The sequence below is a fragment of the Pelmatolapia mariae genome, linkage group LG1, assembly GCF_036321145.2.
Source record: "Pelmatolapia mariae isolate MD_Pm_ZW linkage group LG1, Pm_UMD_F_2, whole genome shotgun sequence".
NCBI classification, from domain to species: domain Eukaryota; kingdom Metazoa; phylum Chordata; class Actinopteri; order Cichliformes; family Cichlidae; genus Pelmatolapia; species Pelmatolapia mariae.
In genome coordinates this window covers 4539735-4562886 of record NC_086227.1, presented here as the reverse complement: position 1 = coordinate 4562886, position 23152 = coordinate 4539735, and the positions used below count along the sequence as shown (strand labels likewise).

Below are 23152 nucleotides of genomic sequence, written 5' to 3'. Positions count from 1 at the left end.
TAGACTTGCCTGTATAACATACGGTAGAGTAAAGATCCATAACTCTTATCTGGAACGGGAGATCCTACAATAGACAGGAGGGCCAGAAGCTTATCACCAGGGCTAAGCTCTCTAAACTTTGCTCTGTGGTCATGAAGTTGTTGTTGTTGTTGTTGTTGTTTAAATGAAAAAAGTTATCAACTGTGCAATTGAATCAAACACAGCCTGCAGAGCTTTCAATGTGCTATTAGTTGGAATTCTATCACAATGCCAACAATTAAGGTTTCTCCTGTCACAATGGGGGTGTACATCCCTAGCATGACTCTTGTGGGTCAATATTTTGTCATCGGCTAAAGCGGCTGTTTGAAGAACATTAGTAATTTTGTGCTCTGATATTCAGTTCTTAAATTACTATAAGACAAATAAATCAAAAGGCCTTTCAAAAGTATTTGCAGCAGAACACTACTGATTAAAATTAGCCAACAAATCCTGATCAAATTCCACATTAGCTTGCCAGGACTGAAAGTGGTGGCTGGATGTCTGTGGCATTAACTCAGACTTTAGTTCAAGCTATCCTCTGTGCTTAATGCAAAGTGAACAGCCTGAGCTTTCTCAGTAAATAAACTATTGAGCAACAAAGTTTGTTTTGAATTCACCCACTGTCTCAAATTAGCCACCTGCTCAAATAAAGACCAAAAATGTAGCCAAATCTTTTTCATCAAACATAGGCATGAGACACAAGTTTGTCCTGATATGAAACTTATCCTGGCCACACTGTCCCCGCATCAAAAGCAACTCCTGCTGCTCAAAATTAAGCCTTGTAGTCACCAGAGGAGCAAATAATGGCTCTAAACCCAAACTATGTTTCTCAGCTAAAACTTTAATAACCATTCGTCTTGAAGACGATAGCCTTAACGTCAGTCCATAGTGTCCAGCTATTTTCAACTGCTGTTCCTTGGTATATTTTCCAACAAGATCCAAGAAGGAGAGCCAACAAAAGCTGCGATTGAGGCCATGGTATAGGATGACACAAAACATCAAAGAGAGCAAAACAACTACAGTTTTCCACTATCTGCCTAACCACAACTAACATTACACCCCTAGTCTTTATGTGCCTTTTACACAAGTAAGTTTGTAAAGCAACCTACAAGCTGGCAACCCCACAAATTCCTGTGCACATGTAGAATTGTCCAGAGGCAACTGACACTAACCATGACACCACAACACAACCAGAATGTGGGAAAGAGAAACGATGCAACCCAAATGGGAAAACACAACTAAAGCTCATCTAAGCAAACACCAATCATTGTTCTCAAGGCGTCCAAACATCTAATCTCTGATGGAAAACAAACACACCTTATTTTGAACACCTAGTGCATCCACCAAAAACCAAACTAAACCTGGCTTAATGCACAACAGGATCAAATGAGCTAATTAGTACAAACTCAAATGCACTAAACTGATCAAACCTGGACAAGCTCTCATTTTTATCTGAACCTGGAGATGTACACTAGCGGTGGTGGGTCAGGAGGACGGGGGTGCCTACTGGGGTCAGCGGGGGAGCTGGCCCTAGGGAGGAGCATCTTGCCCCTCCTTTCTTTTCCTCCCCATCCCCGGCTGCCTCCCTCTTCCCGCTCCACCACACCCACCCACACAGGTAGGGCCTTGGGGTGTGGGTGTGTCACCAGGGTGCAGGGGAGACATCCCCCCCCTCTGTCCCCTTCTGGCCACCTGTGCCTCAATTTTATTCCACAACTTAGACATCCACATTATTCACACTGTTATAACAGACACATATATATAGGGCCTTGAGGGTGACCACGCCAACGGCGTCCAGTGAATGGTCTGAGTATTCAACCCTACCTCTGGCGCTGGTGCCCACCTCTCAATTTTAAATCCATGTAGACATTGAGGGTTCTCGGGAGGGGCTGTGCTAACACCTGCTGCTCTCTGGCAGCAGCACCATGCCCTCCCCTGTTTTAAATGCACTTTAGAACAACACGCAGCAACACTACACATGAGCGGGAGGAGGGAGGTATGGGGTCTTCACACACCCCCGTTCTCTGCCAGCCATCGGGGCGGGGGGCTGGGAGGAGGTGTTGGCTGACAGATTGGCCTCCCTGCTTCTGCGAGGCCTGGGGCGGTCTGCTTGCCTCCACCCCGGGGGGAAAGGGTCACATCTCTTGGGTCTGGGTGCCGTTTCCCCCTCTGGGGGCGAGGGTACCTGGACCCGGGGTATAGAGTATGTTTGGGGAGTGCGATTGTGTGTACATGTGCATATATGTCTATTCCTACGTTGGATGAGTGCTGAGTGTTTGTATATGTGTGCATGAGGGTGGGAATGCATGTTTGTGTCTGTGTGTGCCTGTTTGTCTGTGTTTATATGTCAGGTCAGGTCTTAGACTCCACCTCCCTGGGAACACCCAGGCCCTCCAAAGTGTGGAGGCCTATCTCCCCTCACCACACTCCCTGCCGGTAACTGATGCACTCAGGGGTCGGTGCATTGGTGGTTCTTGGTCTCCGGGGCTGGGCGCTCAGGTATACACCAGCTCACTCCCGGTGGCTACTTGGCGGGGCCTGGTGCCTGTCGCTCGGTCAGGCCTCTTCCGGGGCAAAGGGGGCCCTCGAACCTCCGGCCTCGGGGCCTGCAGCTCGGTTCACTCTGGCACAGCTGGCTGCCGGCAGAGCCGGCGGGCGCGCCAGTGCAGCCCCCTCTGGCTTCTGCTCCGTGGCTACTGGGTGACCCCTCGTCTGGGGATCTCCTCAGCCCTTCCCAGGAGGGTGGCACGGATGCCCCTCCGATGGTACTCCTTGGGCTCTCGCACTCTGGGGTCCCTGGATGTCTGGAGCCTGGATCTCCTCCATGCCTGCTTCATGCCCTGGGGGACGGGGCTATGGCCCTCCACACCCTCTAGCAGACCATTACATGGGGAAACCTTCTGTATACAAGCGCGCTGATCCACACGGGTGTGCACATGGGTGTTCACTGTTCGTAGACATAAACTACACCTTTCTTAGCTGCTACTTCAAAGCACATTGTGCGCTGTCTGTGCTGCACAACAACATTCAATATTTAGTATTTATTGCTGTTTACACTTAGCTAGATTAACATGATGGTGTTGTGTTTAGTATGTTGCTTTGTTTTGTTTTTTTTGCTTGTTTTCTATTCTTTTTCTCTCAACAGGTGATCCAGGAGATTTTTTTTTCTCTTTGTCTTTGTAAGTGCCCTTTCTCACTGTCCCTCTTCCCTTCTGTTTTTCTTTTCCTTCCTCTCTTTCTTTCTCCCTTTCCTATCCCCCAATCATGTCTGTCTCATCTCTAACTACTGAAAATAAAATAAATAATAACAACAAAAGTTGATCAAATGGACCAATACGGCAATGCCATGATGATCCATTTGGCAAAATAAATCCATTTGGTATCCTTGTTGGTCTTCAGACAACAATTCTGACGGCTAAAGAACCAAATGGGACAGACAAAAAAAAAAAAAAAAAAAAAAAAAAAGGAGATGTACACTAGCAGTTAAAAGTTTGGGCACACCTTCCCATTAAATGTTTTTTCTTTATTTTCATGACTATTTACATTGTAGATTCTCACTGAAGGCATCAAAACTATGAATGAACACATATGGAATTATGTGGTAAACAAAAAAGTGTGAAACAACTCAAAACATGATTTATATTTTAGATTCTTCAAAATAGAAACCCTTTGCTTTCATTAGTGCTTTGCACATTCTTGGCATTCTCTTGATAAGCTTCATGAAGTCTTCACCTGAAATGGTTTTCCAACAGTCATGAAGGAGTTCCCGGAGATTGGCCCTTTTGACTTCACTCTGTGGCCCATCTCATCCCAAACTAGGTTTAGGTCTGCTGACTTTGGAGGCCAGGCATTCTGGCACAGCACTTCATCACTCTCCTTTTTGGTCAAATAGCCCTTACACAGCATGGAGATGGTCCAACTAAAAGCAAACTGGATGTGATGTCATGTCGCTGCAGGATGCTGTGCTAGTTCAGTGTGCCTTCAATTTTGAATAAATCCCTAACAGTGTCAGCAGCAAAGCACCCTGACACCATCACACCTTCTCCTCCATTCTTCATGGTGGGAACCATGCATGTAGAGACTAGAGATGGCACGATACCACTTTTTTATGTCCGATACCGATACCGATATCATAAATTTGGATATCTGCCGATACCGATATTAATCCGATATAGTGTGTTTTTTAATCAATAAAACTGTTTTTTTTTATATCTTGCTGCATTTTGTATAAGTTCATACTCAAGTTTAAATAAACAACAACACTAAAGCTATTCTGTTATACCTGTATGTAAAAAATACACTGCACCCAAAATATTTCATAGTTCAGCAACACTGATCAATCTAATAAACTTAAACCTACTCCATCCTTCCTATTCTGGTATTTTAAAGAGTACTTAGCAGAAATATTAAGCAACCTAACTAATAGGGTTGCAAACTCCCAGCAAAAAAAAAAAAAAGGGAACCACCCCCCACCCTCCACCTCATGATGCTTAATCGACGTAATCAACTTTAATTTGATGCAGTGTGAAAAAAATGCACAGAAATAAATTATTTTTCAAGAATAATTAAATATATTCAACATCTTTCTTCTACAGAATTGCAGACTGCACAGATGGTACTTTCCCAAAGGAAAAAGTACTATAGCTTACTAGGGTATATTAGACTTAACAGTTACTATATACAGTAATGGACTTCTATACATTTTACATCAGATTAAAACTTTGGGTGTAAGATTCAGATAATTATTTATTAAAAGCTAGACATTTTAAATGAGAATAAGAAAGAAAAGTATGTCTTTGTGCCCCCTTTTCCCTGTTAATGCCCTATCGGCCCCCCTGGCTAAACTTTGCTAGATCCACCCCTGCACAGTTACCAGCCGTCAGCTACATAGAAAAGGATCCTGGTCTAGAAAGTAATATTAAATAAATTCTAACAACAGCTTATCAAGGTTAAACGTGCTGCTGCTGTTCAGCCGCTGGTTTCCTCTTTCTGGTGCAAAGTGGGCCAAAAACAAAGAAGAGAGACGGACTCCCGACAGAAAAGCCGATCAGCTGATCATTAAGCAGTTTCACGATTGAAGTAGCAGCAAGAGAGGGAGAGAGAAGAGGCTCCATATATCGGTTGTTAAGCTTAACGTAGGTACGCTTTACAAACATTCAGAGATGAACTTACACACTTGCTTTACTTCTCTCTGGGATCACTTCCTCGGAGATGAAATGCTGGATTGCTAGCGAGGCTACAAATAAACACAGCCGCTCTATCACGCGACGTGCTACGGTTACAAGCCGAGTTACGTCGTGTCGCAAGTTTTGTGAGGTGCTTTTTTGATATTTAATGGATCCGATTACATTTTTTAATTTCTCGCCGATATCCGATCCAGGAATTTAGGTCAGTATCGGACCGATACCGATACCTAATATCGGATCGGTCCATCTCTAGTAGAGACCATCTGTTCATCTTTTCTGTGTCGCACAACGACATGGCAAGTGGAACCCGAGATCTCAAATTTGGACTCATCAGACCAAAGCACAGATTTCCACTGGCCCAGTATCCACTCCTTGTGTTTCTTGGCTCAAACAAATCTCTTTCGCTTGTTGCTTTTCCATAGTCATGGTTTCTTAGCAGCTACCATAAAGGCCTGCCTGATTCGCGCAGTCTCCTCTGAACCGTTGATGTAGAGATGTGTCTGCTACTGGAACTCTGTGTGGCATTTATCTTTCTACAATGTAGAAAGTGGTAAAAATAAAGAAAAAACATTAAATGAGAAGGTGTGCCCAACCTTTTGACTTGTAGTGTAAGTCATGAAAGGGCCAAATCAGAAACCACAGTTTTATTTTGAACAGAAACAAGGAGTGTGAACAGGCTATCTGCAGCGCAACATCAACAGCAGTCAACTTTCAAATCTGTAGAGATACAGGAAGGAAACAGAGTTTACGCAGGGAGGTGATGGATTCTGGAGCACTTACAAAAGGACAGTGTGCAGTTTTCAACATTTTGGAAAGGAAGGTGAAGACTTCTCAAATAGCCAGTAACACGGGGAAATTTGTGGGAAGAAAAAGGCCATTTATAGTTTGAACCAGGTGAAGGATGACAAATGGACCTTTCGAGATCAATCAGTGTAAATGTTTAATTTCAGATGTTTTTTGACCTCCACTCATGTATTGTCTCTGAAGAAACTTGGATTTTGGTGTTTGTTTCCCTCTGTGGACTTCTGCATGCAACCTTAATTAAGGGTTAGTTTTTAGTTTAACCAGAGTACCTGTCTAAGCATTTCTCTTATTCCACACTTCATCAGAAATGACAAATGCATAGGTAAACTTAATCTAATGTCTTTGGACATAGACACTATGCTAGTGCAGGTGTAACAGGCAGACCCCCCCCCCCCCCCCCCCCCCCAACACACACACACACACACACACACACACACACACACACACACACACACACACACACACACATGTCTGGTTTGCTATCCTCGTGGGGACATCCCATTGACATAATGCTTTCCCTAGCCCCTTACCCTAACCCTAACCATTAAAAATGAATGCCTAACCCTAACCCTTACCCTAAACCTAACCATAACCTAATTGTAACCCTGACAGTAAAACCGCATTTTGAGTGTGAAAATTGCTTTCAACCCCGAGGGGACCTGGATTTTGGTCCCCACGGTGCAGAAAGTCCCCACCAGGATAGTAAAAGTCAGATTTTGGTCCCCACCAGGATAGTACGAACCCGTACACACACACACACACACACACACACACACACACACACACATACCCTGTTTTCTATTTCTCCCATCTGTTCTAGTCTCTGGTACAGAAATAAGAATGGAGAATTGCAATTACAATCCACTGCCTCCTTAATTTCTACAAAAAAACATCTCACACAGTGCTGTTCAAATACAGCACTGACAACAGTTGGGGTTTCTTACCTGCTTTTCCTCACATCCTGCAGCTGCTGAAGGTAGGACGGCTCTGCTCTGCACTGAGGAGCTGCTATGACAGAGAGTCGGGGGAATGGGACAGAGGAGTGGATGAGGAGACAAGGAAGGATGACAGGTTAATGGAAAGGAAGTACAAAGGGAGGGCAGAGGAAAAGATGATGTAGGGGGCAGATGGGCAGAGAGCAGGGGGAAAGAGTTACTGGTGGCTGCTGCATCTCCGCTCTGCATCTGAGTCTTATAAGCATAGCAGAGCAGAGTGCAGCACACAACCCTACCACTGCTCCACTCTCACTCTCAGTGTGTAGCTGCATGTGTGTCCACCAAACAGATGCAGCAAGTATTTATGGCACTGTATTTGCTGAACTGCCAACAAAAGCTCTGGTGTCATATGCTACAACTGATAGAATGTTTTCAAAGGTTAAAGAAATTACGCCATTTGATGATGTGCATTTACACTTTGAAAAGGGGATGTATTATTTAAGGCATTAATCAGGCTAAAAGTTAAATCTGCTTTAAATGAACTGGGGATGTTTGTCTGAATCTACATTTTTCTTTTGATCAACAATAAAAAGATGCAAACAAAACATCACCTTATCTAATAAGAGTTGTGTATCCAAACTCTGGCATACAATAGCATTACACACTTCCTTCAGAACTGTCAGCTACACATTCACATGAATTTCTCCTTCTACCAAATCCCAAACTCTCTTGAATTGACCAGGGACTGTGGAGGACATCTGAGTACAGCCAATTCATTGACAGGTTCAAGAATCCAATCAGAGATGATCTGAGTTTTTTGATCTTACGCCACCTTCTCCTGCTGGAAACAGCCAAAAGATGGGAACTCTCTGGGATAGAGATGATGGTCAGCATTAGCACTTGGGTAGGAGGTGGTGTTTATATTAAATTGAAAATTGCTAAATTGGGTGTGGAAAGTGTGCCAAGAAAATATCCCTTGCACCATTATATCAAAAATCATCAGGCTGAACTGTTATAAGGCAGGCTTTTATGTCATTATGCCAAATTCTGACCCTGGAATAGAATAGAATAGTTTATTTCAAACTTGTAAATATAACTAAAATAACAAAAGGAAAAACACTTAAAGGCATTAATTTTTCATGAATGTCTCTATAGCTACACAACAACATTCAATAACATTGAATATGTTATTTATTGTCAGTATGGTAGAATATATGTGATTCCCAAATGTTATGAACTTTAGCCAAGCCAGGACTCACAGCGAGTAAAAATCATTAAAATCATTTGCAATTTTTTTATGTCACTGATTATTGTATTTTGCATTTGGAAGTTATTTGGATAGTCCAATCCTTTAGTTCCTTTATTTTCATCTAAAAGCTTACTGTAGTAATTTATTTTGCTGTGTTAGTATTACAGAAAAGAAGTTGTCATTAAGTGTATATAACTGTTATATAACTGTTAAATCAACTTTCTTAAAAACAGAAATGTTACCACTCCTTCCTAATATATATTACATTTAAGATAAGAAGCAGTGAAATAAGTAAGGACTGAAGATCATAATAGTATCAGAGGATCTGCTGAGACTGAGGCGTTTACTTTGTCCAACTTCTCTCATTCACACAATAAAATATCATCTCAACTTAATTATTTACTGATGAAATCATTTTCATCTAATGTAATTTAGTAGATGAAAATAATGTGAATGCTGACAAAATCAGTTACAAGTAAATCTTTTTCTTGCTTATCTATAGACATGAACATCTTATCCTATCCAGTTTCCTCTGTTTCTTATATATATATATATATATATATATATATATATATATATATATATATATGTCTGTGTGTGTGTGTGTGTGTGTGTTGGTGGTCTTTTTCTTAATTATTATCAGTAATAAGTGTGAAATCTTTTCAGTTGTCGAAGATTGCATTATCCTGTGCGTAGAGTTTTTAATAAGGGAAAATAAGACCTGTACTTGTTTTTTAACTGTTTCAGGTTTTGCCAAAATTGATTGATTTAATATAAAAAGGTACAAGCCAATGAGGAATTAAACTCAGTTCAGTTTTATTATATAGCGCGAACATCAGTCAGGACCCTGCAGTGATACGGATACTACAATAATACTTAATGGGAGATAATATTTTAAGGCAGAACAAATGCAAAGGTTAACAACTGACGATCAATTGGCCGAGAAGAGCCTTGTAATAAGTCCACAACTGCACGGCTCGGTGCCAAGGGGAAGAGCAGCGAACAATCGTAGGTGGAAATGTATTCTTCCAACCGTCCCAACAAACAAGCCCACTAAAAACCACTGATGCTTGCTTTCAAAGCACCATGCATTACGTACACTAACCACACTGTAGAACATTAATTTATTCAAGCAAGTCGAAAATCTCGCGGTGTTACCATTCAGACATCTTGAATTTATTAAAACCACTTTTTTCATTAAAGATACGTCATATATATATATTTTAAATCTATCCATCTGTCTCTTTCTCTTTATATATTTATATAGACAGGCTTTGTTAGCTGCTTGAGTCCACATTATTTTCCGCTGCTTTAGCGGATGTGTAGTTGGTGGCTAGACCGAGTCTCGCGTGCTAATCCCGCGGAGAAGAGACAGTCTCTCACGGGGGCTTTCGAGCCGTATTGTGCGTCATCTGCATCGCCGCCGTTTTGTTATTTTTCTCCGCCGAGGAAACATGGCAACCCCGGCTGCGGTCAACCCGTCCGGTAAGTGAGCAGTTATAGTGTGCTGGTGGAGAAATAAAATGGGATATGTTCACGACAGTAAAGGAGAAAATGCAGCCGGGTTTTGTTTCGACTGTTGCTGAAGAAGGTCGAAGCTCCGACAGGCCGCCGTAGCCTGGCTCCAGCATCCATATCCCTTCCCCCACCAAGCCGACATTCACACCACCGCGAGGCTTTTCTTCCCAGGTTTGCAGCCAACTTCTGTCGAAATGACGTGGTTGCTGTGTGATTTTATGGGTTTATGCCCATTTGTTGTTGTCATACTTTTGCTCCGATTCGTGTCCCGTAGAACTGCTAGCTGTATGGGTTTGCCTGTCCAGCCCGTTGCTTTCCTCTCTCAGTGATACAAAAGGTTATTTTGCATATTGTTGCCGTACCCCATTGCCCTTTATATGCTCTGTGTTGCCTCTAAGATGTTTAAATGCTTGTTTTTATGAAAGGGGAGCAGTCTCACATCGACATTTGCCTTATTCGTGTATCTCTGTTCCGTGCCTGTTGATTCTTTATTGCACAGAAAGCCGATAAATATGTTCCGGGGCGCTTGAACAAAGCGGAATGCTATTTAAAAGTCTGCCCCTGCACTTTGGGATTTCCTCTTGGTTTGGGGTAAATAAACAAGTAACTGAAAGGTAACTGCAAGCTGGCGTCAAGCCACGGTGAAAACAAGTAAGCTGAATCCATATATCTAAACTTTTAAAGACCACAAACATGCTGCAGAGTCGAGGGGAGATTACGGTTCAGCGGCGGTAGTGCGTTGGTAGTGCGTTGGCAGTGCGTGGACACGGAGTGTCCATCTGACAACTGATGCAGAGAACATCAGGTGTCAGAAATATGATGCACAACCTTTTGTGGGCTACTGTTGCCTGTGCTGTTGTCGGTCCTTAGCCAGGCACGGAGAAGTTATAAGATGCAAAGAACCGAACTGAAACAAAATGCTAAAAACAATGAAAAGTGCCCACTGTAGTCAGTGTCTGCCACTTTTCATGATGCTGTTCTGATCTTTGGGGTTTTTTTTTTTTCAATCTTTCTCCCATTCCTGGTGAACTCCACCGTTCACCAGTCAGCTTTTGGCCCATGTCAAGCAACAGGCAGTTGCAGCATGCATGGAACTTGGTTAAAAACCCCTCTCAACATGCTTTTTGTTGCCAAATACTTGTAGACATGCAGACGGACACAACTGCAGTACCAAATGTTAAGCATCAGCATTAATAGAGGTTAGCTGCTTGAATCAGTCCTAAAAATTTCACTACAATGCTAATACATTGTCCTAATTTTGCCAGTTTACTAAATAAGTTGTATGTGAAGTTCTACCTGTTTGCTATATTAATACTTGGTAAAGAAAGAAAGTATATACTACTAAATAGGTTGAATTTTTTGAATTTTGATGGCAATTCAAAGGGAAAACAACCACGAAATTATGATAAAGTTATACAGCAGCTTCAGTACTCACTGGAATTCATTCAGCAAGTTTCAGAATGCTGCTGAAGGGTTAGAACCATTTTCATCAGCAACAAACCAAAGATTTCAAGCTCTGTGGCTGACATCCTAGAAGAGAGCACTCCACAGTCTGAGATTAAATGGGGTCAAGCAGTCAATTACAAGCAATCTGTTTTTGATAATACAGTAATTAACTGTGGTAAATCATTGAAAGTCACATATTTTTTGCCGTCTACATAGGTAGCAATTCCCATTTAAAAAGTCCATTTGTCCTCAGCAAGTTTTCCTGTTGTACAAGAAAATAGCCAGGACTCAACTCAGCTGGCACAAATACAGTTGAGTTCTCTCTATGTGTGATCACGGACACAGACTCTGCAATCTGTTTACATTTATTAGTTAGACAGAAATCATTTGCAAACCTTCAACAGTCCAAGTGAGACAGTGACTGTCTGCAGAAATGTTGCCTCTTCTCAGGCGATCTGTGCACTCGTCCTATGATCAAAGGTGGTTGTGAGTGTGGAGCACCCTTAAGAATTTTTTTCTTGTCACACATGATATGTCACTGTAGCATAAATGAATTCAAGTTGACGTAATCTGAAAAAGTACTGCGGCAAAGTAATTATTCCTGTGCGGATGACAGAGACTGTCTTGAAGAAACAGGTCAGCCTTAATGCTTTGCGTCACTTCATTGACAGTGTAAATGAAAAGGGAATATAAATAAAGAACTGACTGGTTATTAGTACCTTTGCTGCATACAGAGTGTTGAAGTGAGGTGCAATTAGAATGAAAAATGAACAGTCCTGTCAGACAATGAAAGGGCACTGTCAGCAGACAAAAACTGCAGAAAAAAAGGGGAAGAAGCGTGAACAGGCATGGTGGAGGAATTTCAGGAGTCATTTCTGACAGAAGGATAGAAGCAAGAGTGATGATGTATGGTTTGAAGAGGGGGCACTGACAAAATGACAGGAGGCAGAGCTGAAGATGTTAAAGTTTTCATTGGGAGTGAGCAGGATGGACAAGATTAGAATTGAGTAAATCAGAGGGACATGCAGATGAGGGAGAGTGGATATACTGGACCAAAGATTTTGAATATGAAGCTACCAGGCAGAAGGAAAAGAGTAAGATCTCAGAGAAGACTACATGCAGAGGGCTGGTGTGACAGAGGTGCGTTCTAGGCATGTGGTCAGATGGAGGCAGATGAGCGGCTATTGTGACCCCTCAATCGAGCAGCCGAAAGAAAAGAAGATGACTGGGAGCACACAAAACAAAATTCTTCTTATTCTTAGTTAAAGAAGATCTCAGTGAGTGCAGATGTCTTGTATGGAGGCTGCATCCAACTGTCCAGGCCAGCAAACTTATGACTTTGACTGTTCTCTCTTCATGTTATGCTATGTGCTGTAATGAGCCATTCCAATATGTGGTGGGAGCAGGCAGTGAGAGCTCTGTGTGTCATTAAGCACAGTCAGAGGAAAAAAACAGCCTTACAGTTTCCCTGGGATGGCAGTAGAGTCAGGTACATTGACCTCAGACCAGATACCCAGGGATGTGGGAGGGGCTGGTCACTGCAGGATTATTCCCATAATTCTGTGGCTCAGACCCATTTGGTGTAAGAGGGTGAGAAACACGAGTGAAATGATCTGATGAGGTCTGTGTGCTTCGAGAGGACAAAAAAAAAAAAAACATAAAAAAAAAAAAATCAGGCCATAAATTAAACTGCAGCTCACAGAAGAATAATTGCTAGAATGTAGCAGACCATCCTTGGTCAGATCTTTAGTCTTGTTGACTTGTTCATTTATCAATTAAACTAGTCTTATTTATTGCTGAAATCATTTTCCATTAACTAAGTGATCAAAAAACAGAAAGTTGTTATACACCTGTACTAAGGTCAGTTGATTTTGATTTATTCAATTCATAAACCTTCCAAGTAAAGTTTGTTTCATAGCCACACTTCCGAGTTCTGCCGTGGACATGTGAAAGTTAATGAGCCAGATATTTTATTTAAATCATAACAGTTCTGACTCCTTAGCCCTGTGCCAAGGATGTCATTTTTAAGGAATTTTTATTTTGAAATGGAAAAATAATGGAGTTTTTATTTATTTACCTTCCATCCCCTGCTACACGTGCTGCTGGTAGTGCTGAGAGTATGTAAGCGGCTGAGTGGAATCATCAAGATCATATTGTTACATATTGAACAGTATATAACAGCAGATCAGAATATCCCTCCAAGACTGTAGAGAAACATTTAAACATGTCATGTTGTACTATGGAGAAATTTGAGCTTTTCCCACTACTTTTATTGGATTCATCCATTCACTATCAGACTAGCTTGTCTAGATTAGGGTTGTGGGATGCTCAAGCCGATCCCAGCTTCGCCTAGGTTAAGCTGTTGGGAGTATTTAAGTTACAGAAAAGGTCCCCAAAAACCATATTTACACACAGGGACTAAACAATTAACTGTCCATTTATACAGCAGTGAAACTTAGTGACTTGAGGCATATATTTTTAAGGGTTCTGCACGTTTCTACTTACATTATCAGCCAACATGCCAGCATTAATGTATGATTGTGACAAGCTGTATTTTTAGAAACAAGAGGTTACTATTTCATAGTCAAGTCCATATTGCAAACAAGCCCTGTGTAACTGTACAGGCTATATCATTTGGATTCGATTTAGACACCTGCTCAGTAAACATAGTTTGTGAATACAGATAATGTTACCTTTAAAATCAAGTCTTTTACATTTTGGCCTTTGACTTCTACGTGATAATAAGTGATAATTCATCATGAGGAATGATGGCAGAGGTATAGAGAAACACTGACGGTGTTCAACATTTTAACCATGACAATTAAAGGAGACATGAAACACTACAAAACTGACATAGTTATAACTCTTAGAAGCTGTTTTTTGTTTTTTTTAAGTGCTTAAAATTAAAGTTTTAAAAACATGTTCAGCGCCATCTTCTACGTTACCGGGTTGGTTGGTTTGTTGCGTCTAATAGACTTCCATTAGTTCATGTTAGCAAACTAGTGACAGAACTGATAACTCGGGGGAAATCAAGGGGACTAAAACTAAAAATTAGCTTAAGCGGGGTCACTTTTGTGCTGCCCCTGGGTGCAACAATGAGTTTTAGGTTAAAACTAAGGATATAATTTCCACTTTCACTGCATGTGTCTTTAGCAGCATTTGTTTTTTGTTATTTAGCTAGCTTCACTCAAATAATTAATGAATGGATTCACTGTTGAATTAGTTTACTAACTCCAGTAAAGAAACGTGAAAGACGTGTATAGTGGTATTTTGAGTGTGTAATAATCCTCCTTTTTGAGGGCTGTTTGTTAAACTTTGTGGCTAGGGAAAAAAACTATGGAGGTCAGAAATAAAGCGTGACTGAAGAGCGGGAATAGAAACAACCTTGGTTAAGGGTGTGCAGTGATTGAAAAGGAGAAAGTAGACAGCATTTCCTTCAGTCTCCCCAAAGGCTCATTAATGGATTTAACCCCAGGGCTTTTTTACTTCTGGCTTTCTGAAGTTGCATACTGGTCGAGTTCCAGACTTCTCACTGACTCTCTTTAAGAGAGTTCCACCAAAGGGAACATGTACAACTCTGAGGGATATAAAAAATGCACTTTTTTATTTTGTCCTTTAGTGTATGAAATATAATGCACAGTAATAGTACCAGTGTATGATAATGCAAATGGAACTTAATGTTTTAATCTCCTTTCAGCTGTTGCCTTCACGGGGGTGGTCACAGCGGGTAGTTCTGTATTTGATTTGGCAGATTTTAATGTCTGATGCACTTCCTGACAAGGAACAAGTCCCAAGGGATTTGTTTTTCCTTCTGGGATCGAACTGGGGATCTTCTGTTTGTTAGGTGAATGTGTAAACCACTACACTATGGAGCCACTAAAAGGATCTTGTTGTTTTGATGAAGCTTAAAATCCCTTAAAAAGAATAACCAGTTTGTTCCAGTTTCTCATTGCTTTTTGGGGACAGCAGGCAGATGTTTTCGACACAAAGTTTGGTGCATTACTTGTTTGGCTCCAAACAGCACACTGACATTTAGTTACCGTCTCATCAACATAGTGAAAAAAAGTAGATTAGAAGATGGCGGAGGCTAAAAACAGAGCTACGAGAGAACAGACACCTATTTGATATGAGGGATGTTTGTACTGGTGTTACTAGTGGCTTTTAATTTCCTAGGTTCCTTTTTGTTGTATAGATCAGGTTTTTATCATCATTTTGTTATGGCACTCAACAATGATGAGACATTTAGCCTGCTTTATTTAGTGCAGTGTTTGTGTCTGTGTGCATGTGAGATTGTGTATGTATATATCTCTGGGTGCAGTAACACATACTGTATCAAATTTTAATCAATTTACTTTGTGCACTGGGCCATACTGGCAGGTTTGCTTCGCTTATCCATTTCACCTGGCTTAATGAGTGAGTGGAGCAGAAAGATGTAGAGGCACAGAGTGATGATAGAGACTCAAGTAGCATAGAATGTAGTCCTCACACTGTACCAGCTTAATATTGAGTAAAAGAGGAAGCCTGTATTTTTACTGGCGTCATTATTCAATACAAGCCCATTAACAAGGGTGTGTGTGTCTATATATATATATATATATATATATATATATATATATATATATATATATATATATATATATATATATATATATATATATATATATATATATATATATATATAATGTGTATATATATGTGTGTGTGTGTGTATGTAGGCCACCAATACTATGATTAAAATCACAACATGCTGCTTCTGCCTGGTAGCATGAAAGCTGCATAGCTATTGAGCCAGCTTGGCGCATTAAAACTAAAAACTGGGTTAGGTCAAGGAAAACCCTCAGCTACTTTTTCATCTGCACATCTCAGGCAGAGTACCACTATTGCAGTATACAAAAAGACAACAGGTTTTTCTAATGATAAAAGTTAGTTTACATCCAGTCTTTTTACAAGGAAAATCAACAGTTTCTTAATAAGTTGATCTACTCCCATGTGCCACCACAAGTCATCATAGTGCACTAATATTGACTCTCCAAGTCTGCTGAGCTCTGAGGGATAGAATAACATTCTTGCTGAGGTCTTTCCATCATGTCATGTTTTGATGATAGTAGGTAAAGGTAAAAAGCCTCTGTGTCATTTTTGTGTGAATGTCAGGAACTTTAATTGGGCTGCTTTTCATCAACTTTGCTGTCTTGGCTGTTATGGTAGTATTTAAACAGGTACAGTGCTGTGATAAGTATTTGCTGCCACCCTTGGCAGTAATTTAATAAATTAAATCATCATTTAAAAAACATATTTTGTATTTAAATAAGTTATCTTTGTCTAACAACGTGTTTGATAATCTGAAAGTGTGACAAATATTTTTTTAACAGCACTGTAACATAAAAGCAATATAAACATACATGCGAGTAGTTTAGAGTATTTGACACATCTTACAGTACTTCAAATGCACATTTGCAAATTACAGTTTATATCAAGCAATGGAGAAGACACATACAGACCCTGGTGACACTCACAGAGGACACACAAGCATAGAAACAGTTTTATAGCTCACCACACACATCTGCAAATTATATTGCTTTAAGATTAGAACCATAGTTAGTCCTCCCTCTGTTGTATCTTCCAGAAATGGGCAGTGAGTTGCCAGGGACAGTTTCAATGCCAGGAGCTGTTGGATCTGGACCGGTGAGGATGGGTGGAGCCGTCCCAGGTCGTGGGGGCAAGAGGAGATCAGGAGGGTGAGTGTCTTTACTGCTGATATGCTGTGGAAATTAGCTTTAAAATTAGGATGTTAAAGGATCAAAAAAGCTTTGTTGGGTCATCAGTCCTTTAAATTCTATTAGTGTTAAATTTACTGTATTCTGAACTAGTAAATGCAATCAGTGTAATTGTATTGAGGTTTAGGACTCTCGCAGCGTCCTCAATACTGCAGCATAACTGTATTGACAAGACAAATTTTCTTATTGTCTTCTGCTTTTAAATTTATCTGCACCTACATGTCTGTATTTGGGCAATGAATACACCATCAAAGAGCGATTTTTATCACTTCTGGGAACAATGCTAAGCCTCTCTCATCCTCGTTGAAACCATGCAAGATTTAACACGTTGGTATTTCTAATTCACAGCGGTATGATTACACAGTTCATGGCTAGACAACTCGCTGCAATAAACTCACCACTTGCTAATTGCAAACTGCTCAGTGGAGTTGGGTTCCACTGTGGGACATGGAACTGATTCTTGCTCTGTTGATGCAGCAAGATTCATTGCTATTGATAATGGAAAAATGCAGTAGTTCAGCATTTTTCTATTATCAATAGTAATTATCAACACATTGTGTCTATTGATAATAATTATTGATTTTTCTAAGAAGCATGGGTGCTCACGTAGTTGCATCCCACAATCTCAATACCAGAAAGACAATCAAGGTTTAAATGAAAAACTAGAAGTTATTTTGGTGTCTCAAACTTTGAAAGCATATTGTTTAGAAGACTCGTTATAAGAATAGTTTCTCCGCACAAGATACTATTTGTGAGGTCCAGCTGTTTTCTCTGCAGGAAAAAGCCAACAATGATCCTCCCTTCCATCGAGTTGTGATTCATTAACAGTATTAACTAAAAAAGTAACTGTATACTGTTAATACTGTTCTATCATTCACAGTTTCAGTGAGTGATAAAATGTGCAAGGATATTTTCTCACCTCTTTATATGAAAAATATTCTAGTGGCCAATGGAAAATGGAAGAGGAAATAAGTTGTTTGAATTTGTCTGTCATTTCAACTTTAAAAAGGATTTATTTAGAATGGAACCACATCTCATACTGAAAGCAGACTGCATTAGCATGGAAGTCACAGAATTAAAAGAATGATTTGGAATACAAATTGATTGCTCTAGACTTGATTTGTATATTTCTGTTTGTTGTACATTAGTTGGTCAGTTTACACTTAACAGTGCACTTAACCCATGCACAGGCAATGTAGAGAGTAAGGTATGGCACAAGGTTGCAATACAGTTTACTCCTCTCTATGGTGTTCCTGCTGTATGTGCTCAGCTCACAGTGTATGTGAATGTGTTCACGTGTTTGTGTGGTTTCGAAATGATGTCAAGGTAACGAACAGCTAAAAATGTTCTCTGTTGCCTGCAGACAGTGTGCATAACAGTTTTAATTCTCCAGCAAGTATTCTTAACAGCAATTAAAAAGAAAACTTGTTTTTTCTTTGCACTAAGGAAAGTCTAGATACCTTTTACCTGGACAGCACTGGGTTTTCTACCAGGTTTCTAAAAAGTGCACTTGCCAGATAGTTTATAGTTATAAGTTATTAATAACTGTTTTAGCAATGCAATAACTGTTTGAGCGTGCATTTGGTGGTGAGGCCTTAGTCCATGGTGCCCAGCCAGGGACAGCCTGAAAAAGGGAAATGGGCCCATGCTCCTGTTGGCCCACCACTCGCAGGAGGCACTGTAGGGGTTGGTAGCAAAGTGTGTTGGGCGGTGGCCAGAAGCGGAGGCCCTGGCGGACCGATCCCCAACTACCAAAACTAGTGACTGAGACATGGAATGTCACCTCTCTGGTGGGGAAGGAGCCTGTTAGTGCATGAGTTTGACAGAGGTACCAGCGAGATATAGTCTGGCTCACCTCCATGCACGGCTTGGGCTCTGGAACCGGTCTCCTGGAGAGAGACTGGACTCCGTCTCAGTCTGGAGTTGACTTTGGTGAGAGGTACCAGGCTGGGGTGGGATCGTACTATCCCCTCATCTTGCTGCCTGTATGTTGGGGTTTCTCCCAGTGGATGAGAGGGCTTGTTCCCTGCGCCTTTGGTTGGGGAACAGGTCCTGACTGTTGCCTGCACTTCTGCACTGAACCACAGTTTAGAGTACCCAGCCTTCTTGGGGTTCCTGGGTGGGGTGCTTGAGGGTGCTTCGCCTGGGGACTCTATTGTCCTACTGGGAGACTTCAACGCTCATGTGGGCAACAACCGTGAGACCTGGAGGGGCGTGATTAGGAGGAATGGCCTCCTGGATCTGAACCTGAGCAATGTTTTGTTATTGGACTTCTTTGCAAACCACAGTTTGTCCATAATGAACACCGTATTTGAACATAAGGGTGTCCATAAGTGCACGTGGCACCAAGACAACCTCAGCCGCAGGTCTGGTGATACGATTATAAAATCGAACATCAATCACTAGACCTGTGGCCTAATGTTCTGGACACTCAGGTGAAGAGAGGAGCTGTGCTGTCAACTGATCACCAGCTGCTGGGGTGTTGAATCAGGTGGTGGGGAACGATGCTGGACAGACCTGGCGCACCTAAACGTATAGTGAGGGTGCGCTGGGAACACCTAACAGAGGCCCCGGCCCACTAGATCTTAAACTCACACCTCCGGCAGAGCTTCAACAGCATTCCAAGGGAGACTGGGGACATTGAGTCCGAACTCTCTTGAGTTCAGCATCTCCAAATTAAAGTGACTGAATAGGTGAATAAATAACTAAGTGACACTTTACTCACTTTATTCACCTATTCAGTCAGTTTAATTTTAAAACTGTGTATATACTGTATATTCTGTGTATTTATTATCTCACTCTTATTGCCTGTTTATGCCCTGTCCTTATCTTCAACGTCATGCTGCTCTGTTGTATCTTAATTGCCCCTTGGGGATAAATAAAGTCTTTCTGATTCTGATTGCTGAAGCTGCTGCACCCACTGGAAGGCTTTTACTTCGGTGGTCTCAGAATCTCAACACTGCTTTTCACAGATGATGTGGTTCTGTTGGCTTCATCAGGTGATGGCCTACAGCTCACATTGGAATGATTCGCAGCCGAGTGTGAAGCGGTGGGAATGAGAATCGGCACCTCCACGAGGCCATGGTCCTCAGCCAGAAAAGGGTAGAGTGTCCATTCTGGCTCAGGGACAAATTCTTGCCCCAAGTGGAGGAGTTCAAGTATCTTGGGGTCTTGTTCACAAGTGAAGGGAGAAGGGAGCGGGAGCAGGGTACCTGATCACAGGCAGGGCCTAGGTGTTGACAGTTCTTACCATTCAGCTGACTCCTCAGGACTTGCCTGACCCTTTGCAGGTACTTGGTGGTTACAGCTTTCTTAGCGGCCTCTTCATGGTTCCCGTTTGCCTGTGGGATTCCTAGGTACTTGTAGCTGTCCTCAGTGTCTGCAGTGTTGCCTTCTGGTCGTTCAGTCCACTCATTTCTGACTACATTTCCTTCTCTTCATTACCATCCGCTGTCTTTGAGTCCAGCTTTGTCCAACCATTGGTAGGTATTCTATCAATGACTAAGGAGCAATTCACCTCTTCTTGCGAATTACAAATTGCTTGTAATTTATCGGCCAAACATAGCTTGTGGCTATGTTCTGATACGTTTATGCAATATTTTTAATTTTATTAAAAACACACTGAATTTAATGATGAGGGTGTGTTTCCAGGTCTCTTATTGATAGAAGTGGTAATTCTCTTTCCTGTTGTTGTTTCTCAGAATGGACTTTGATGATGAAGATGGAGAGGGGCCTAGCAAATTTTCAAGGTGAGAACATTCATAGTAGATGGCACACATACTGTCTGAAATTGTTTAGTACATAGTTCATGAAAACCACACAGTTTTTGTTTCAGGGTATCGGCAGGTACAATAAATTGTTAATGCTTACTTGGAACAAAGTAGGAGTTATGTTGGTTTAAATTGGTCCCTTAATTTGAGGTATCATTAAAGAGTTCTAAAAATTACGTTTTGTTTTGAGAATCCTCCAGATACCCTGTTTGTAACTGATGTGGACACATCGGGACTTTTTTTCTTTTACATAATGGGGACTCGAGTCTTCCTCTGTCACTGCATCTCAAGTGTCCTCTCACAATTTCCTTTCATTTCAGCTTGTCTTTCATTTGTTCCTTCTCATACAATGTAATGTGTGAGTGTGTAGGGTAGTTCTGAAATATAGCAGTCAATGCTATTTAGAGCTGACAGAATCTGTTAAGTTGAACAGTAACAATGGAGAGGAGGAGCTGCTCTCTGCTGGCTACACAAGGAACTGCATTTTCATGGACACATTTCATGTCTGATCTATGTGGATTGAGAAAGGCATACCATGAAAGGATGTGCCGCTGCATATGCACATTGTACATCTGCTGTTTCCATTCCAGCATATTCATCATTGCTTTCTCCCATATACTACAGCTTTCATTCACCTTGCATCTTATTTTGTGACATAAAAGAATGAACTGAAAAAACGAGCTGAAAAAACGAATTCACTTTTATTTTCTGAGGAGGGATGGTGGGTGGGGTGAGCTGGTACTATTTTAGGCTATAACACCAGAACTGTAGGTTAGAGGGATAAGCAAACACACTCCCCTATATACAGGCACAGTGTGAAAGGTTCTCAGTCAGGTAATATTCCCTACTAGGGGTTAAATGCGGTCTAATATTTGTTTTAAGAACTGATGAAACCTCATGGATTGAGGTGACATGTCTTTACAAACAAAATACAAGCTCTCAAGCAAATACGTCACATTTTTTACCACACTCACCTTAAGGTTGGACAGTGCAGATTCACCAGTTTAATTATTTAATTTTTCCTTGTTTTTTGTTGGAATCTGAACAACTTAAAAAGACTTTTACAGATATTGTGTACTTAATTTAATCATAGAAACAATATTCACTAGTGGGTTTTGTGGGGTTTTTTGCAACTTGCTTGTTAGCTGCTTATGAGCTATTGTTTGATTGTTCTAAATTCTAGTAAATGTTTAGCATGAGTGGTCAATCAAGATGTCCTCAATCTAGTGAAAATTTTTCTTGCCTCATGTAGAATTTGACACTAGATGACATTTGAATGCTGGGGTTTTATGTGTATTTTAGCATGCTGTAACATATTTTTTAAGTGGATCGTTAAACTAATTTTATTTATTAAACAATTAAAAAGATTGATATTTTGATTGTTAATTTAATTATAAAAAGGAGGCAAACACCCTCCTGTGTAACTGGTTTTCTCAGTTCGTTGGTGCCTTGACATGGCAGCAATAGTGGTTGTGAGTCACTGCTAGTCAGTGCTGAATGAAGTGACAATCCTAAAAATACACTTGACCTGAGGAACCATTGCCATCTTGTTGTCCATTTTTGTACATGATCTTCATCAGACTTTGTCGCATCTATCATAAATCATGAATATGTAATGAAGTATTGCATGGCAGCTGAATATGGATAGTGAAGCTGCTGCTTGATACTTTTCCTGTATCTACATGTTTGTAAAGAGTGTTACATGCTGTGTCCTCTCCTTTCTGTAGGTATGATGATGATGATCAGAATCCTGGTGGGGATAAGGAGAGATATGCCAGGTAGGCTTAGCCAGCTGGGCATAAAGAGGATTTTCCATTGATTCAGGGATCAACAGACACTTACTTTGATCCTAACAACAACAAAAAACATTTCTGTGTTGTTAGATGCTCACAACGTGTTCCCAAAAAAAGACGGCTAAAAATAAAAGTTTGTAGGTTTTGTTTTTTTAAAACCAGGTCATATTCCAGCAGTTAAACACATTCTTTTACTGCGAGGTAATCGGAGCACCACATCCAAAATGGCAACACTAAAGTCTCTTTTTCAGCGTTATATCCTGTGGCCAGGGCTTTGGGATTGTTTACACAGCGATGTGTAGAGCACGAAGGTCTTTGTTAGACAAACAAACTAAAAACAGAAAAGTAAAGTTAGACACTGGAATTAGGGGGACAAAAAAGAAAAGTAAAATCAGTAATGAATTCATACGAAGTTAAAATAATCATAAGTAATAAAAAACAAATTCCAGAATCATGAGGTTTATTGTGCAAGTCTTATCTCCTCTCACAGGGTGCTTCACAGTATGGTCGACATTTCTGCTACATAACAGAAATGAGCAAGAACCGGACTTTGAGTATTTATCAGCCTTGCATTAAGATTTGGCTTCACTGTGTGTTTTGTTTGCTCTTCATGAGTATACCCAAACCATAAATATAAAATATAACTATTATCTGAAGCC

General features: G+C 40.9%; 1 protein-coding gene across 4 annotated transcripts in view; it reads left to right on the top strand.

Annotated features, from left to right (window-relative positions):
- The first annotated feature begins 9379 nt into the window (after positions 1–9379).
- The window catches only part of arnt2 (aryl-hydrocarbon receptor nuclear translocator 2), a 68958-nt gene continuing 55185 nt past the window's right edge, over positions 9380–23152 (top strand). The window contains exons 1-4 of one of the 4 annotated variants that reach the window (XM_063470470.1): positions 9380–9677; positions 16780–16891; positions 20632–20679; positions 22428–22478. In XM_063470470.1, the coding sequence (XP_063326540.1) occupies positions 9647–9677; positions 16780–16891; positions 20632–20679; positions 22428–22478 (242 nt within the window). In that variant the 5' untranslated portion in view covers positions 9380–9646. The remainder of the gene's footprint in view (positions 9678–16779; positions 16892–20631; positions 20680–22427; positions 22479–23152) is intronic. The other 3 variants (XM_063470477.1, XM_063470485.1, XM_063470493.1) reach the window with 3 other exon arrangements.